This window comes from Lipotes vexillifer, unplaced genomic scaffold, assembly GCF_000442215.2.
Source record: "Lipotes vexillifer unplaced genomic scaffold, Lipotes_vexillifer_v1.1 scaffold1003, whole genome shotgun sequence".
Taxonomy (NCBI): Eukaryota; Metazoa; Chordata; class Mammalia; order Artiodactyla; family Lipotidae; genus Lipotes; species Lipotes vexillifer.
The window spans coordinates 985934-1004039 of NW_006798890.1; the positions used below are offsets into that span (position 1 = coordinate 985934).

The 18106-nt window shown below is 35.6% G+C and overlaps 1 protein-coding gene across 1 annotated transcript in view; it reads left to right on the plus strand.

The window, feature by feature from the left end:
* The window catches only part of USP24 (ubiquitin specific peptidase 24), a 107721-nt gene that overhangs the window by 19508 nt on the left and 70107 nt on the right, over positions 1-18106 (plus strand). Inside the window, exons 11-26 of the mRNA XM_007471132.1 lie at positions 975-1089; positions 1286-1389; positions 1949-2056; positions 2263-2358; positions 2450-2611; positions 2811-2858; positions 8033-8140; positions 8803-8952; positions 9598-9729; positions 10589-10700; positions 12190-12266; positions 13434-13574; positions 13745-13798; positions 14725-14840; positions 17568-17634; positions 17775-17885. Coding sequence (XP_007471194.1) covers positions 975-1089; positions 1286-1389; positions 1949-2056; positions 2263-2358; positions 2450-2611; positions 2811-2858; positions 8033-8140; positions 8803-8952; positions 9598-9729; positions 10589-10700; positions 12190-12266; positions 13434-13574; positions 13745-13798; positions 14725-14840; positions 17568-17634; positions 17775-17885 — 1701 coding nt within the window. The remainder of the gene's footprint in view (positions 1-974; positions 1090-1285; positions 1390-1948; positions 2057-2262; positions 2359-2449; positions 2612-2810; positions 2859-8032; positions 8141-8802; positions 8953-9597; positions 9730-10588; positions 10701-12189; positions 12267-13433; positions 13575-13744; positions 13799-14724; positions 14841-17567; positions 17635-17774; positions 17886-18106) is intronic.

Here is an 18106-nt window from a genome sequence, read left to right on the forward strand (position 1 = left end):
ATTGTTAATAAAGCAATATTTTTATATGTATTACATTCCAAATTCGTTCTGTGAAATATTTAGTGTTCTAGTGAAATTTGCTAGAACATAATTCCTTGGAATATACAGTTTGAGATTTACTTTTTACCCTAAGGGTATAATTCCTTTTACTATGTTTCAGATATGTGTTTACTTAGATCAAATCTTCTAACTGGGGTTGAGGCAAAATTTTGTTTTGTTTTGTTTACAACTGTGATGGTCTAAGCAAAATGATGGAAGTAACTTTCTGCAGCTTCCTAAACTTTACATGAGCATAGTTGGTTTTGGTGAGTTTCCGGTGGAGCCAATACAGTTCAGTCATAATTCCAGTTATTTTCCTTCAGTTTTGTGTTAATTAGGATTCTTGGCTGCAAGTGAAATAAACTCATCTTGAATTATCTTAGACTAAAAGAGGAATTTGATGGAAGAAGGCTGGGCTGTCTCACATGAATGAGAGTTTGACTAGCCAAACCGTGTAAGGGCAGGGACACATGTGGGCAACAGGATCAACTAGAATCTGAGACTGAATCACTGCCAGGACTCTATCCAGGTCTCAGCTCTGCTTCTATGAGCATGATGGCCTTGTTCTCTTTCCACCTACAGAGTGGCATCTTTCATATGGTACACATGGCCATGGATAGCTCTTGTGACTCGGGAAGGACTGATACTTTCTCTCTGGTCCCAAGTATAGAATTTGGAGGAGTGCTCTGATTGAAGTTTGGGTCAGATGTGCATCCCTGAGCCAATCAGCAGTGGCCCAGGAAGTGTGACCTCTGTGTTCTTTTTAAAGAGACATCACAAATAAGTGGTCTATTAACTTCTAATAACTGGCCTTTGATACATTTTGGCTAATCATTAGACCACATTGTAACACTATAAAAGTCACAAAATATATATGAAGATTTTGATTATGAATATTTGCATTAGATTCAATCACAATAATCCTGTCTTTTTAGGTAACCAAACTAATAGAAGATAGCACTTTATCCAAATCTGTGAAGAATGCTATAGATACAGACAGACTGTTAGATTGGCTAGTTGAGAACTCAGTTCTGTCAATTGCATTGGAAGGTAAGTTGCTTAAAAAAGGTTACCTAACACATAAATAATATATTTCTGTATAAAAAAGGTATGAAATTGTTGCTTTGACTATATTAGCCTTTAAATAATCTTATAGCAAGTTAATATTGCTTTGAATAAATAGAATCATATTTAGAAAGTTAGTGTTCACTGTATCTGTCTGCCTCTCTGGTGTTTCTTCTCTTAGGCAACATAGACCAAGCACAATACTGTGATCGTATAAAGGGAATTATTGAACTCTTGGGCAGTAAATTGTCTTTAGATGAGCTCACTAAAATTTGGAAGATACAGGTAAGTTGATCAGAATTATTTTTGCCTTTTTCTGACATTTTTTTTCAGTAAGGGCGAAGGGTGGTGACTCTCTAAAGCAGAGACTTACTGCCCATGGATAAATAAATATTAATTGAAGTCACAGAGTATCTATAAGCAGATTTAAAAATGAGACACATAATACTCTCAACTGAAACCCTCAAGATCATTTATAAAATGTAAAAAGTGAGTATGTTTTTCTTGTAATTAGTTTAAATTGTTTTTAAGCCAGTTGAAAATATTTTGTTCTCCTTTTGAAATGAATATGTCAGATTGAGAACTTGATTCTCACCTTTTTTTACATTGTCTTTTTAGAGATTTAATGCTTCTAGGAATTTAAACAAGGCCAACAGATAACCATTAATAATGGTTGCTTCTTGTAGTCTTACCAATTTTATCATGCAAGTGTATGTATGCTGTTAGACTAGAATCAGTTTATCTTTGTTACTGTTTTGCTTTTGCTTCTATACATCAACAGGGAAAGACTTGGGTTTTTCCAGTGTCCAAGACTTAACTTTCTTCCCAATGTCTTCTTTTCTAGTCAGGACAATCATCTACTGTGATCGAGAATATCCATACTATTATTGCTGCAGCAGCTGTCAAATTTAATTCAGATCAGCTTAATCATTTGTTTGTTCTCATTCAGAAGGTATGTGTTCAAACGTGCTTACTTTTAAATATTTCTAGAATAATCTTATTTTGAAGTCTCCTCCCTCTAAATTAGCAGTGTTTAACCGTACTCTTCTTACTTTATTAAACTTTTTTAGCTCAAGTTTAAAGTTTTTGCATATTTTGCCAGTGTGATCAAATGGGACTGGGAAGCAGTTCTTGTGTCTTTTCTTTTTCGTTCTACAGAGCTGGGAGACCGAGACCGATAGAGTAAGACAGAAGCTATTGAGCCTGATTGGACGAATAGGCCGTGAAGCTCGCTTTGAGACCACTTCTGGAAAGGCAGGAGAATCAAATGACTTTTTCTAGCTACAAGTACTTAAAGCAGCTTTACTTGCATATGGGCTGGCTCATCACATGTGGTTTATTGTAGGTGTTAGATGTACTCTGGGAACTGGCTCATCTCCCAACGTTGCCCAGTAGCCTTATTCAGCAAGCTTTGGAGGAGCACCTGACAATCCTAAGTGATGCGTATGCAGTGAAAGAAGCAATCAAGAGGAGCTACATCATTAAGTGCATAGAAGATATTAAAAGGGTTGGTTTTATCTTTTGTCTAGTTTTGTTGTCAGAGCAACAGTATTGTCTGAGTAATTAGAGCCAAATAATTTTCCTCCCCTATTATGTAAATTAAACTAAATGTCCTACCTGGAAGCTCACACGTTAGAGTCCAAAATTGGGAAATTATAGGTACTGCTTTTACCAAGTCACTTATATTTCTTAAAATTAATTTTCAGCCTGGAGAATGGTCAGGTTTGGAAAAAAACAAGAAGGATGGATTCAAGGTAAGAATTTGCAGATGGAACCAACTAAAAGGTATACTAATTTAATAATTCCTTTTAATAAATTGAATTATAATTTTAAGATAAAAGTATGTTTTAGTGTTTCTTTGAATAATATTCAGGTATACACTGCTGTTTAAATATTTGCTTATGACCTGTGCTTATTATTTAAAGCTTGGGGGTTATTGACTGTCAAAGGGGAAAAAAATCCAGGGTCACATTCAAAGAGTAGTTTTACTATATTATTTTCATAAGATTTTAAGACCTTCAACTTAGTTTTTCTTTTTTAAAATTAAATCCAAAGTATGCACATCTTTAATAAGCACAGTGGATTCTAAATAAATATCGTGTCCATTTTCCTCCCATAAGAGAGAAATGGAGGAACATTCATAGAGTCAGAAGAGAGAAAGAAGGGAAGAAAGAAGTTCATTCGTTGCTGGCACGTAGTCGTTTTCTAGGTGCTTGGTTCAGATGTGTTCCTAAAGTAATTCCTTACACAAATGGTTATTGAGTGAGTGCCTGATGCTAGGGCTCGATTTTAGAAGGTAGAACTGGGTAGTGATGGGTGCTGTGGAAGTCCTACGCTCCAGGGCTTTGGCCTCCAGGTGACTGTGGACTTAAGGACTGTCCTTCGAAAGGGTGGGTAGCAGCATGTGTAGTGATGGTTGTAGCTCCCCTGTTGCTGCAGTCAGTAGCTGCTCACTGGAGCCTGCTTCCGTGGTTGCAGCAGCCCTGATCAGAGCATGTCCTCCTCCCATGCAGGCCCTCAGGTTGCCCAGATGAAACAAAGCCTAGCAGCGAGAGGGGTTTCATTTCACTGTTATCATAAGAAAAGGTTTTAGTAAATAGCTAATGGCTTAGGAATTTCTTTGGTAAAACATATTTCTTGGCTTTCCTAGTAAGTATTTCTTTAAAGGATCTTGAATACTGCTAATTTACATTAGTAAATTCAGAGACTCAGCTCTTGCTAAGCAGCCTTGGTGACTCAGTAGGCTTTTATTCTCTTAAATTATGCTTGGTCATAAAGTTTAGTTGGGGACATTTAAGAACTTTGTGTGTTATATTTCTGACATTGAATTTGGTCAAGTGAATTTTCTACATTAAAATCGTTCACAAACTGGAGCTGGTAATGCTCAGGTTATGATTAATTGTTCCTTTAATTCAACAACATTGCTCTCTTTCTACTCAGATACAATATGAATTTTCCCAGTTTTCTCAGCTCAGTGATTCAGATAATTTAGCACCCTCTGTCTTTGTGATTGAAACTCATCCAGAGTTACTGAAGAAGTTTAAATCTTTCAATAGTAAGAGGGAAAGGGTATCTATGGAAAAAGTTCTTTTCTTCACAGTAACAGATACATTTCTTTATAGGTATGAAGGTCAAAGCTGAAGGGACTTTTTCCTCCCTCCAGGGAAATGGCTTTTGAAACCAGAAAAATCCTTCCTGATCCCTGTTCCTTCCTTGTTACAGCTAAGCAGTACTTTAGCCCTTGTAGCCAGTAGCATCGCTGCATCTTTATTGCTTCTCTTTGCAGTCGCTTCATTCATGTCTGTTGTTTGATAACAAAACTCAGAAAGTAACAGGGAGAATTTTGGAGTCATTTTGTGAGTCTTGAAAGGAATATTCTTCCTTTTTTGTATCCCACTGCTCCCAGTAAAGAAATTCTGATGTACCATTCTTTCATTTCAAATAATAATAACTTGCATTTACATAGCACTTTTCAGTTGACTGAGTGCTTTTGCAGATACTCTCTTAAAGTACACATGGCTGAAGGGGGGCAGTGGGAAGATCAAAGCCCCCGATATGACTCCAGGCAGGGGGTTGAGTTATATACTGCCACTAAAGGTGTTTTTCTATGCTATGCCCTTTCCTGCCAGGCAGCAAGGTGGGCTGACTGGGAATTATGTCTCCCTGCCAGGCTACACAGAAACTAAGCAAAGGGTAAGACAAGATCACCCACCTCTTACTCCCCTCCCACCCCCCAGCTACCTCTACTCCTCCAACTGATTCCCTTTCCCTCTGCTTTTGACACTCTTAAAATTCCCAAGTTCCATTATTGTGTTCAGAAATTCTGACCTTTATTTCTCAACTTTATTTCTGTAGATTCTGCCAGGATACCCTTGGCTTCCTTGGTCCTCTTTCCTTTGCTTCCTTTATACCTTCCACTGTCTGCCCCCAACCCTTTCCCTCTTATTGCACTTATTTTTTACTTCAATTAAAAAGTTTAAATGTACTCATCCAAAAAAAAATATTACTAAACCAAAAAAGTCATTTTTACTCAATTAGTGGTGTTTGTGTATTCCTTAAGTCATTATATGAAGGCCTCCTAGCACAGTGCCCAGCAGCCTTTCAATAAATGTTGGCTCCCTTTCTCTTACCTCTTCCCCTTCCTCTGTGAGGACACTAAAATTGTTACTTACCCATACCTGAGGGGCCTCCACTTGCCAAAACATACGACTGAAAGTAAAACCAGCAAGATGCCCTCAGTACAGCCTCACAGTGATGTGCTTAGCACAGGAGGAAATACTTTTTAAATGTCCACCCATGTAAAATTTGAACTTGGTTCTAGGTAAATGGCTAGGTCTGGTAAAACAAGGCAGATGAAGAACTGGGATATTCAACTTTGAGAAGAGAGAACTTGAGAAAGAATAGGAAAGCTTTTAAAGCTACTTAGAGGATTGTTACAGAAGTTTGATTCAACTTAACTTTTTATGTCTCCTAAGAAGTTATGGGAAGGCATGTTGCAATATGATAGAGCAGTGAACTTCCTGTGAAACAGTCTGACACAGAATGCACTGCCTCCTGAGTTCCTCATCACTGGAAACACTAGAAGACAAGTTTTGTAACAAAAATGAATAAGGAAAGTTTAGGCACAGGTTTGCAGGCTAAACTAGTTGACCTCTACGGCTTCATCTAACATTAGGAGTCTAATTTGGATATACCATTAACTCCTACTTATGAAACCTCAGCTTCATTATCAGACATTATCAGATATGTTCGTTTTAATTGTTCACCACAGTCTTCTGCCCCTTTTATAAATGGAGAAGAGTAATTTAAATTTTTCCTGTAACATAGCAACATAATGTTATAGATATGATGGAATAAATAACATCTGTCTTGTTTGCTAAACTGTAGAAAGGCTATATCAGGAATACTTTTTAGATTCTAAAGGGTAATTTTCAATGTTAAAAAAATAACCTAACCGTAATTGACTTAATTGGTCATAATGATACTTTTTAATATACCTGCTTATTTACTAAAGGGTTTATATTTATATCCTAATGTTTGTAATCCTTTTGGAAGGTATGAGTTCGGACGTAAGCCTTAGAATTTTAATCTCTGTCATTTTGCAACTTTCATATCCTAGCAGAAATATTCTAGCTAGTCTTGCAAGTAGTTGGCCTTTAATACGTACCTTATTTCTCTGATTCTAAGATGCCAGTGATTGCAACATGCATCACAGGTTTAATCCAGTATGTACAGCCTCACTGTGGCACACCGCTTTTCATTATCTAGTGTAGTGCTTTGGACTTCTTTGAAATCTTTAAGATTGTAGAATTTTGAGGCACGTTGAAGAATATGGAGTTTTGTGTCCCTTTTTTGTAAAACTCAAGCTGCTTTTTTCTTTCATTAAGTTGTATATACTACAAGTTAAACAGTTTCTTTTGAATCAAGGTGCAGCTTTGGACAGAGAGACGTTTAATGCCAAGTGATGTAGCCCTTCACAGGGTATGAGTCTGTCACACCAAATTCTCCTGGCTCTGAAAAACACTTAAGTCCGAGACCACTGGCAGTTATTCTGTGCTTTTAATTGAATTGATGGACATGACAGGCTAATCAGTGCTATATCATAGTGTAATCTTTTTGATAGCATTCAAGAAACAAATCGGTGATCTACATTTAAGTTAAAAAGCCATCCTTGTTTGGTGCTAAACTATGCCACGTAACAGCAGAAATGATGGGTAGATGAGTAGAAACCTTTTGTAAACAGCTAAGTTTGCACATACTCACATAAGGACAGGTATATCTAAACTTACTCCTATGCCTAGTGGCTGGTAAGTTTCTTTGATACAATTGTAAGAAGTGTCCCATTTCAGAAATGTTAAAATTTATAAAACCTATATCTTAGAATCCAGGAAATACGGTATTTGCTGATTGATTGGCTAATCTCTAGGAAAGCCAGTATTATTTAGGCAGTAGCTGTCTCACATTTACGTATTTAGTAGTACAATATTTTTCTGCAAATGACATCAAAAGTAGTTTTCTGCCCCATAGGCATGTTCATCTTACAGAAAGACATAAAGAAGCAAGGCTTTAAAAAAATAATACAGTTTTTAAAGTAAAAGCTAAGGACTTAAACTGTTACTCAGTTTTTTAGAGAGTTACTTGCCAATTGATCGATAGTGTTTAATCTGACATTCCTACAACCTTTATAATGAAATCTCATAGTTTGAAAGATGCTATTTATTCAAAAGCAATTCTCTTTTTAAAGAGTATCGCATGAACATCAGACTTTTCAGATATGTACTTGAAGATCTGGATTGTCATGTACCAGTTTCAGAAATAACATATTTGAAAGTGTTTTGAAAAATATAAAGTATAAGTGTGAAGTGGCTGTAATAATTAATAAAAGTAGAATTCTCTCATAAAATTGTTTTAACTAGGAAATACAAGCAGACCATGGATATTTTTCTTTAATATTTAGACCACTATTAGTATCTTGATCATATCATTGGTATCTTAATCATGTAATTGTAGAAAACCATATTTTTATACCATTTTACTTATCAGCCAGTTCAGTATTATCCAAGTTAAGCTTTTGCCATCAATTTATTTTATTACGTCAACATATCCTAGCAGCCTGTGCTACTTAATCTATCCTCTGAAGTTGCTAATTCCTTGTCGTCTGTTTTTTGCTGATGTACCCCTGTACATTTACTATCACTTCACATCCACTCCTGTTTGCAGTTCTTGGCTTTAGGATTGCATGCAGAATAAGAAGTTGAAGACTGAATTATGAGTGCATGGAGATAAACTATAAATGAGCGATGTGAAGAGAAAAATAATAGAATGTGTAACAATAATACCTAATTGACTTGGAAATTTTTTATAGCTAATAAATTTAATCTGCTATTTATTTCTAAATTTAACTAATGTAACTTCTTTTTAACTCTAGTCATCTCAACTTAATAATCCCCAGTTTGTATGGGTAGTACCAGCTTTGCGTCAGCTACATGAAATCACCCGCTCGTTCATAAAACAAACCTATCAAAAGCAAGACAAGGTAAGACTATAGTTATATTTGATTATTATACAATTACTTGCATAACCTTTTATAATAACAAACATCAAAAGATTGCTGAGTTTTGTAGTGACTATATTACAGTTTTATGGTTATTAATGTAATTCGTTTATATTACTTAATAATCTTGAATTTAAACATCATTCTGCTTTCATTTCTATGGAGCTTTTCTTTTGCTATATCCCTAACTCATTTATTTTTTATTTCCTTAATTTACAAAATAAACCAATGTTTAAAAGTTAATGGTATTTTAGAAATTTGTTTGAAAAGATTCAAAGACTTATTTTATATTGTGAAAACATTAGTTTGCTTAAGGAGCTAGAGCTTCCTCAGTGTAATAGACTTGGGAAGAAAGATCTGGAAAAGTATGCAAGAAGTGAAATCATTCTTTTGAAAGACTTTCCTTTTTTTAAAGAATCCCTTTTAGAAGCAGAAATTTACCAGGGAAGTTTATTAATTCTATAGTAATTCCCTAGTAAATGTACATAGCAGATTGATTTTATTTACTTTTATGTAGCAAATAGGAGTGAAAAACTTTCTGGGTTTGCTGTTCCTCAACTACAAGCTAAAATAGAAGCTTGTATTAAACTGACAAAATAACTGCGCGTTCTCATACCATTTTTCTTCTTGTTGTTTTCACCAAGAGCATTATTCAAGACTTGAAGAAAAATTTTGAAATAGTAAAATTGGTAACAGGAAGTTTGATAGCTTGTCATCGGCTTGCAGCAGCTGTGGCTGGACCTGGAGGCTTAACAGGTTCAACACTAGTGGATGGTCGATACACTTATCGGGAGGTATCTGGCATTGTGCTTTTGTTTCATGATTTACAGCATTCATTTGGCCTTTTTGCACTTGAACTATAAAAATAATATTTATTGGGAGTAACTCTAAAGAGGTAGCATGAGGGTCTTTGTCATAATGGAACATTTTTGTATGTTGACTATAAAAACCTCAAAATAAAAGTTCAGAAAATTGATATTTGTGGGTAAATCTTTCAGTAAATCACCCAAGATAACTGCATGTGATATGGTAATAAAAACAAACATCTTTTCTTTGTCTTTGATCAGAAATAATAACTTGTCAGTTCTGTGGCTAATGGCTTTTGTTTTTCAAATCTAGTGGTTAGTAATATTGTTTTTTAAAAAATAGAAAAATACCTTAACTCACCAGTTGTGTTGTGGTGTTTTACTCTGAGATTGCCAAAATTGTATTTTTTTGGCATCTAAAGTCAACTGAGTTTGTGTTAGACTTCAAGTGGTTTCTGCTACGTTGTATTGTCAACTTGTAAACAGATTTCTCACATTTACTTTACCCTAAGTTATATGAAAAAGCATTAGGTAAAACTATTTTTTTAATTTCAAAATTTTTTTGTTTTTTTAAATTTTTCTTTTACATATGAATGCCTGGAGTTAACTAATTAGCATTATTTCTTCTTCCAGTATTTAGAGGCCCATCTAAAATTTCTGGCATTTTTCTTGCAAGAAGCTACTCTGTATCTGGGTTGGAATCGTGCCAAGGAAATCTGGGAGTGTCTTGTGACTGGCCAGGATGTTTGTGAATTAGATAGAGAGGTAAGAAGATATTGTGGATGAAGTAAGACAGCAGTGGGACTTAATAGTATTTCACTTTTTTGTGTGTATCTCACATTTTTGTGTGTGTCTCACATCTTCAATTCTAAACACTTTTCAATTTACTAAGCATACATTTATACTAATAGGCTAGGAACTATAAGTGTTGAAAAGATATTTTATGTAATATATATCTGTGATATAGACAAGTGTGTGAGATCTTTGGTAAGTCTGATACCATTCTGGATAAAACCAAATTCAGCCAAGTGAGTACAGCAAAAGAATTCTTGGTGTGTCTTTTAGTATTTTTTTTCCCTCCCATGAAACTAATTTTAAATTAACCAGCAGAAAACTTCGAGTTCCTATAATGATGTTGTATCCCGGAAACGCTAAAGAAGGAACTGATACCTAGACAGATCTTTAGAACTACAGTTACACAGCTGAAGATGGATTAAACCACACTGCTTTGACGTTTTCTAACAGTGAATGGCTGTTTCCTCATCTCATTTTGTAGAATAGTGTTAACTACATCATAAGATTATTGAAAGGACTAAGTATGTGACAGTGCCTAGCACCGTCCCTGGCACATAGTAAGGCTTATTAATACATGTTGGTGGTAAAACCAAAGTGTAACAATTCAGTGAAAAGCATGAATATATATTTTCATTATCTAGAGGAAACATTGCTGTAATTAACTGCTTTATTTAGTTCCAGAGTTAGAACCATTTCAGTTTTGAGTGGTATTAAGGCAATATAAATTTCTAAAGAATTAAAAATAATTTATCTTTGCTTTCCCAGTTTGGAATATGTATTTGCCTGAAATGGATTTTAGTTACAGGGTGATATTTGTCTTGATCCGCAGATGTGTTTTGAATGGTTTACAAAAGGGCAGCATGATCTTGAGAGTGATGTTCAGCAGCAGCTCTTCAAGGAGAAAATTCTTAAATTGGAGTCGTATGAAATCACCATGAATGGTAGGGAAGAAAAACATAAAATCATTTTTTCAGTTCTTTAAAGTAAGAATTTTATACTTTTCTTCTCAGCCCACTCTCAGAAGCAGCTAACCAGTTTGGGATATCCTTCTGGTCTTTGCCTTATGCATATAAAGACACATCTATATATACATATGTTTATATACACAGATAAATTTCTTTTTACATGAATGGTATTTTAAAGTTATATAGGCTAATTGTCAAGCTGTCTTTTCATGAAATTACTTAGTACAGAAAGGATTCATTTAAGGTGAAGATTTGTCAAAGTATAGAAATCCTCTTTTCAGTTGTTTCTTTTAATTGAGTTTTTTTTATTGATATGTATTTTATATGCTATAAAATTTACTTTTTTAAGGTGTACAATAAGTGCTTTTCGTATATCCACAAAGTTGTTCAACCTTCACTGTTTTTAATCTCAGAATATTTTCATCACCCCAGAAAGAAACCATGTACCACCAGTCACTATCCATTCTCCCCTTTCCCTGACCTCTCATCTAGTTTCTGTCCTTATAGATTATTCTAATCTGGACATTTTATATAAATGGAACCATATAATATGTCACCTTTTGTATGAATATTTGGCTTCTTTTATCACGCTGAGACATAACGTTTTCATGGTTCACCCAGGTTTTAGCACATACCAGAACTTCTTTCCATTTTATGGCTGAGTAATATTTCATTGTATGGCCATAACACATTTTGTTTATCCATTCATCAGTTGATGGTCATTTGGGTTGTCACCAGTTTGGGTTATTATCAATAATGCTGCTGTAAACGTTCATATACAAGTTTTTATATTCCTAGGAGTGAAATTGCTGTATCATATAATTAACATTTGAGGAACTGCCAATCTGTTTTGCAAAGTGGCTGCAGCATTTTATAATCACACCAGCAGTATATGAGGGTCTGATTTCTTCACATCTCTAATAATTATTATAAACTGTCTTTTTTATTTTAGCCATTCTAGTGGTTGTGACATGGTATCTCGTGGCTTGATTTACATTTCCCTGATGACTAAGGATGATGAGCATCCATTCATGGGCTTATTGGTCATTTATATATCATTTTTGGAGAAATGTCTATAAAAATCTTTTTCTCATTTTTAAATTGGGTTATTTGCCCTTTTATTTTTGAGTTGTAAGTGTTGTTTATATATTCTGCATATTCACTCCTTATCAGATATGTGATTTACAAATATTTTGTCCTGTGGGTTGGCTTTTCACTTTCTTGGTAGTCCTTAGAAGCACAAAAGCTTTTAGTTTTGATGAAGTTTATTTATTTTTTTGTCATTGTTGCTTGTGCTTTTGATACCATATCTAAGAGACTATTGCCTAATTCAAGGTCTTGGAGATTTGTGCCTATGTTTTGTCCTAAGAGTTTTATAGTTTTAGCTCTTGATATACTTTGTCTTTTCATTGATTATCTGTGGTACCTAGAGTGCATGAATTTATCTGACATTCTATAATTTCAGGTTTTAACTTATTTAAGACTTTTTTTGAAAATGTGAATCTCTGTGATCATCGATTGAAAAGACAAGGAGCTCAATTGGTAAGTAACATTGTTTTCAAATCTAGAAAATTTGGAAAATCTAGTAACATTCAGCAAAACACATGTGTTATAATTGAGAGAAACATGAGTTTTTTAAAAAAGAATGGGCGCCTCGTTGACTGCGGGCTTCTGCGTGGACGAGGGCGCTTCTCTTAGACTGTGAGGAGGCTGCGTTTCTCGCACAGGTGACTTCTCAGACCCCTCTTTGCTTCTTGCTGATCTGGGGCAGCCAGCGGCCTCCTGTGGCTGCGTGAACGTGGAGTAGGGATAGTTCCAGCCAAGCTTCCAACCTCTCAGATCTAGCAATTCACATGTACCTGAAAAAGTACCAAAATCTTCAATTCTAGGATCGCAGGGGCAAGGATTTGGGGGGAAATTTTTTTTTTTTTTTTTTTGTGGTACGTGGGCCTCTCACTGTTGCGGCCTCTTCCGTTGCGGAGCACAGGCTCTGGACACGCAGGCTCAGCAGCCATGGCTCACAGGACCAGCCGCTTCGCGGCATGTGGGATCTTCCTGGACCGGGGCACGAACCCATGTCCCCTGCATCAGCAGGTGGACTAGGGGGAAATTTTTAACAGACAAGGAAGCAGGAAAATGAGGACCTGTAGAATGTATACAGCTTATATTTATATTTACGTGAGCACCTTGAAAAAGAAAGGCAAAAGAATAACTCTTTTTCCAAGTCTGTTTCATTCATGACCTGACTTCCTAGGTGGTAAGAATTTTAACAAGATCTTATAAGGCCTGGATCCTGCCATTTCTAACTGAGCTTTGAGAAGACCAGATTGAGCCCCAAGGATTAGTAACTACCTCTAACCTGACTCTCTTTCCTTTGAAGAAAAGCTCGTGAAGAGGGTGCCCATTATTATTCCTGTTTTGTTTCTGCTTTAGTAGCCCATCTGTATAGAGTTCTAGCTTAGGTTTAGGAATGTCTGGAGAAAAATCTCCATATCTGTCTTGGTTCCATGGAAGTTGTCCAGTGTTTCTGTTGTTGGTCGTTTCTTGTTTTAAAGTTCCATATCAGTATAATGATGTTCTCATATGTAGCTTGGTTTTTGCAACCTTAATTCATTTTGAACTTGAAGAGGTGTGGAGTTACAGCGTAGCAGAAAATAACTGTAATTTTGTGACCTTGGTGTGCTGTATACTTTTCTTTCTTTTGAACAGTATGTAGAAAAGCTGGAATTGATAGGAATGGATTTCATTTGGAAAATAGCCATGGAATCACCTGATGAAGAAATTGCTAATGAAGCTATTCAGTTAATCATAAACTACAGTTACATTAATCTAAATCCTCGGTTAAAGAAGGTGGGTATTTAAGGAAAGAACGTACACAAAAAAGCAGAAAATAATATATTTTTAATTGCTAAGTTGGCATGCCTGAAAGTCGGGCTTCTTTATTTTGACATTTTATCCTTAATAATGATTACAACTAAATGCTAGACTAATTTTAATTTTCATATACCTCTTACTTTTAGGATTCTGTATCATTACATAAGAAATTCATTGCTGATTGCTACACAAGATTAGAAGTGAGTAGCAAATTTTATTTAACCTGTTTTTGAAATAAATGCTTTGGGTTTTTTTCCCTTTTATAATGTTGTGTTTTGAGATCGTGTATAATGTTGATATTTGTAGCTGGAGCCTACTGGAAGAATTTGCTAGCAGTACCATATCGTGGACATAGGGAACAGGCATTTGCCCGAATGCCCACAACGTAGAAGTGTATTTTACAGGAAATCCTTCCTTCTCCCTCCCCATCCCTTTTCCCTGCTCCACCCACCCACCCCACCCCCACCCCCTTTTGGGGGAATAGAAACTGTCTTCAGAAAATAGGTCTGCTGAACTTTCCACATTTCTGAAAGATTTTTTTTCTCCTTTTTCTGTCCAGAAATTTTATACAAGCGCTTGCTTCTTTTCCCATCCTTCCCCATGTGTCACTTGGTTTATATCATAAATGCTATTAAAGGCCATAGCAGCACACTCAGTAGTGGGTAGTGTTGGGTGTCTTTGTCCACTAGAAGCCTGCAGTGTAATACTATCTCAATAAGTTAAACTTTCTGATGATGAATATGTGCTGGTGATGAACAGGAAGGAGTTCCCAAGTTGTGACTTCCATCCATATATACCATCATAAAAACATTTAAAGTATTCAGGTATCCCTAAATAAGGTGCCATGTAAGTATTAACACATGTAGAATGGTAGTTCTCCATTGGAGGTTATTTTACCTCCCAAGGGACATTTGGCAATGTCTGAAGACCGTTTTGGTTGTCACAGCTACAGGGGTCCTACTGGCACCTAGTGGTAGGTGAGTGGTGAATAGAAGTCAGGGATGCCACTGAACATCCTACAATGTCCCCGACAGTCTTCCACAGCGAAAAAAGTTTCCAGCCCAAAATGTTAGTAGAGCTGAGGTTGAGAAACCCTGATATAGAGAGATGATTTTCTATTTCGTAGGCAGCCAGTTCAGCTCTTGGTGGCCCCACTCTGACACACGCTGTGACCAGAGCAACAAAGATGCTTACAGCAACTGCCATGCCAACTGTAGCCACATCAGTCCAGTCTCCATACAGGTAAGTGATTGCAGAAGTTACAGCGAATATGCAGCACCTAAATGTAGATCAGCTTAAAAAAAATAATTGGAATCTTTTCTTTCCTTTGGAGATATCTCAGTTAATTGTTCATTTCCTCATTTTATTTCATATCTTTTTCAAACAGTCATATCCTGGGAAATTATATATTCCCCATCACGTATTTTATTTGATTCATTTTACTTTTACTGTGTGTAACACGAGTAGCCTACTCTTTATGATGGAATCAAGATATATTCATTGTATGAAGAGTAATTTTTTTCAAGTTGGAAATATTTACTTAGACCTCTTATAACTTTTCTCATTGAATAGTCAAATCCAGGGCACCGATAGCATAAGCAAAATGAAGTGGAATATGATGATTGATTAATATTGTACATTGTGATATAATCATAGTTAAAATGTTTTACTTAAAATCATTTTTCAAAATAATTTTTAATAAGAACTTTAGCCCCAAATATTTGTGTTAAAACTTTGAACTGACATCTCTTAATCACATTGCTGTGTTGAGTATTTTCAGATGTTGTCAGTGAAATCTGAGTTCAGTGTTATAGGTCTTTGATATAGTAAGGAGAATAGATGAGTATTTAGAAACATTAGATTGAAGTAGCTAAAATACTTTTGTGGGGTTTTATGTGCCTTTCATTACTGGTAAGCCTCCCCCAGTCAGTGATGCTCAGGAAACCTTGGCAGGTGATCAGAGAAGGGCTCCCTCCCTATGCCTCACTCTGCTGCCCTCTGCTGCCCTCTAGTGATTGGTGCTCGTAAAGTCTTTTTCAACTCCTGGAATCGCTTTATGTGTTTACGTATGTATGTATTTATTTATTTCTCTTTATTCACAGTTGGGTATATTCCTTTCTTTTTAAAGCCGTCCTTTAGAAGAGGAGTCAAGGCAATATCCTTGCTCACATTCTTCTTCTTTATCTTCTTTTTTTAAATGAGCTGAGTACCGTGTAGTGATACATTATTAATATGAAAGAAGCCAATAGGACTCAGCCCTCTTGGACCTCTTTTTAAAATGACAGAAAGTGATTATAGATTCAACTCATGATAAGAACACTAACGTGACTTTTGCATTCCCACATTCTTGGAAGTGTATCTCAAATAGACTTTCATTAAGAATTCCTAATTACATGTTTGTAAAATGTAGTCTATATCTATGACCTAGGTAGGTCCTTAACGATTCGTTTGTCTGACAAACCAGACTAGAAATGCACTTATAAACTATTGGATTGGGATTTCCAAACCGCTGCTTCTTTAAATAAGCATGCTTTTTGTCTGTCTTTTCTAACTGCCTTGTATTCTGAGTCATTTCATATTTGACTATTACAGAACAAAACCACATGATAGTTTTTAAATATTCTCATTATAAACCCTAAACAGAGTTACTAAGAATATGTAATTTTAGAGTTGCCTTTGGGCCAGTACATGTAGTTTATCTTATTCACTAGTCTTAAAAGAACTTTTCAATGACCATAATTGTTCCACTTATGGGAGGATGAGTTATTCTCTCATTTGTACAGTGTTTGCAATGCTGTCTGTGATTTAATTCATCATTGAGGCAAAATAAAACAGTTCATTCAACAATTCACTTGTTAAGCACTTAAATATTTCCTAAAGAGGTTCCATCTGAATATCAAGTTCTGGTTTCTACCCATAGACTGAAAGAATTTAGAACTCTGTTAAATGTGTTTAACCAACTCTTTTTAAAGTGAAACTTCCAGTACTGCTAATCAGCATACTTACTGTTAGAAAATCTGAAAACTTTCCAGATTTAGAAGTACACCTGTAGAAAATACTTAGACTCTCTGGAATAGTAAATATTTAAATTAAGGGCACTTGGATTTTCATTTGTTAGTGTTAACACATGTAGTGTTTAATAAAAAAAAAGTGTGGAGCTGTGACTGTACAAGCTGCTGAATGTTGGAGTCCTGTTATTTCAAATGATAAGATTGCTTAAGTCTAACCAAAAGAGATCTCAGGTCTCACTTTCAGAGTCTGTGAGAGTGCCACAGTTCCTTGCTGTGTGTTTTCTGTTCCAGAGATGGTTATGTCTCTTGATGTGTGTTGATTTCTTAAGTACTTTGAAAACCCTTGGGATAACAAATTCTTACCTTGTATGTTTTAACTATACAGACTAGTCACTTAAACCAGATGAACAATTTTTTTTGTCCTTTTCTTCTGCCTCATTCTTAGGCTAAGTAAAACAAACAGCAGCTCTCATTTGTGGCATACTTAATGGTTTGCATTTGTCTTCTAAATTTCAGGCAGTTCAGAACTCAGTCAGATTCTGTGTGTTTACAGAATTATGTGGCGTATCTTAGTTGTAAGATTATGAGATTCAAACTCACTGGTCGTTCATTCTTGGTGGATTGGTAGACAGATAAGCCTGCAGACCCAGAGGAGACCCAGGTCCTCTATTTATGGGACTACTGTTTAAAAAAAAGAAAAAGAAGAAGAAAGAAAAGAACAGGAAAGGAAACATGGGGAGGGGCAGGATTCTGCCCCATATTCCATCTGTGTGCCACAGCTGTGACCTGCTTGAACCACCTCCCCCTTGAGTGAAAAGGAAGTTTAGTCTTTGCAGATTTCAGTCTTTGACCAGAGAGGGCTAATTGTGATTGTGGTTTTGGTGAAATAGACTGAAATTGAGCTCAAGTCAGCAGTTCATTTCAAGTATTTTCAAAAAAAAATTTTTTTAATTCATAGATCCACTAAACTTGTAATAATTGAGAGATTGCTGCTTCTGGCAGAACGCTATGTGATCACTATAGAGGTAAGCCTCTCTTCTTTGTAAAGCAACTTTATCATCCTATAATTAGTCTCAATGTGTTAGGAGTGTATTTTTGTGACATTTAACAGTGGCGCTGTGCATCTCACTTGCTGCATCTTTTGACTTGCTATATCTTTTTCAAGGATTTTTACTCTGTTCCCCGAACTATTCTACCTCATGGTGCCTCATTCCATGGACATCTTTTAACTCTTAATGTTACTTATGAGTCTACCAAAGATACCTTCACTGTAGAGGTAGGTTTACATTAAGCTCTGAAGCCGTTTCCATATTGTCATGTTATTTTATAAGAACACTGTTGATTGAGATTGAACACTGTTGTTGATTTAGCTGCATGAATGACTATTCTAAAAGTTGTTTGGAAAACAAATTTAGAATAAAGACCTGAAATGAAAGGAAGCTGATAGGGTATAAGCAGACTCATAAGTAAATACATAATATCAGGTGATAACGAGTG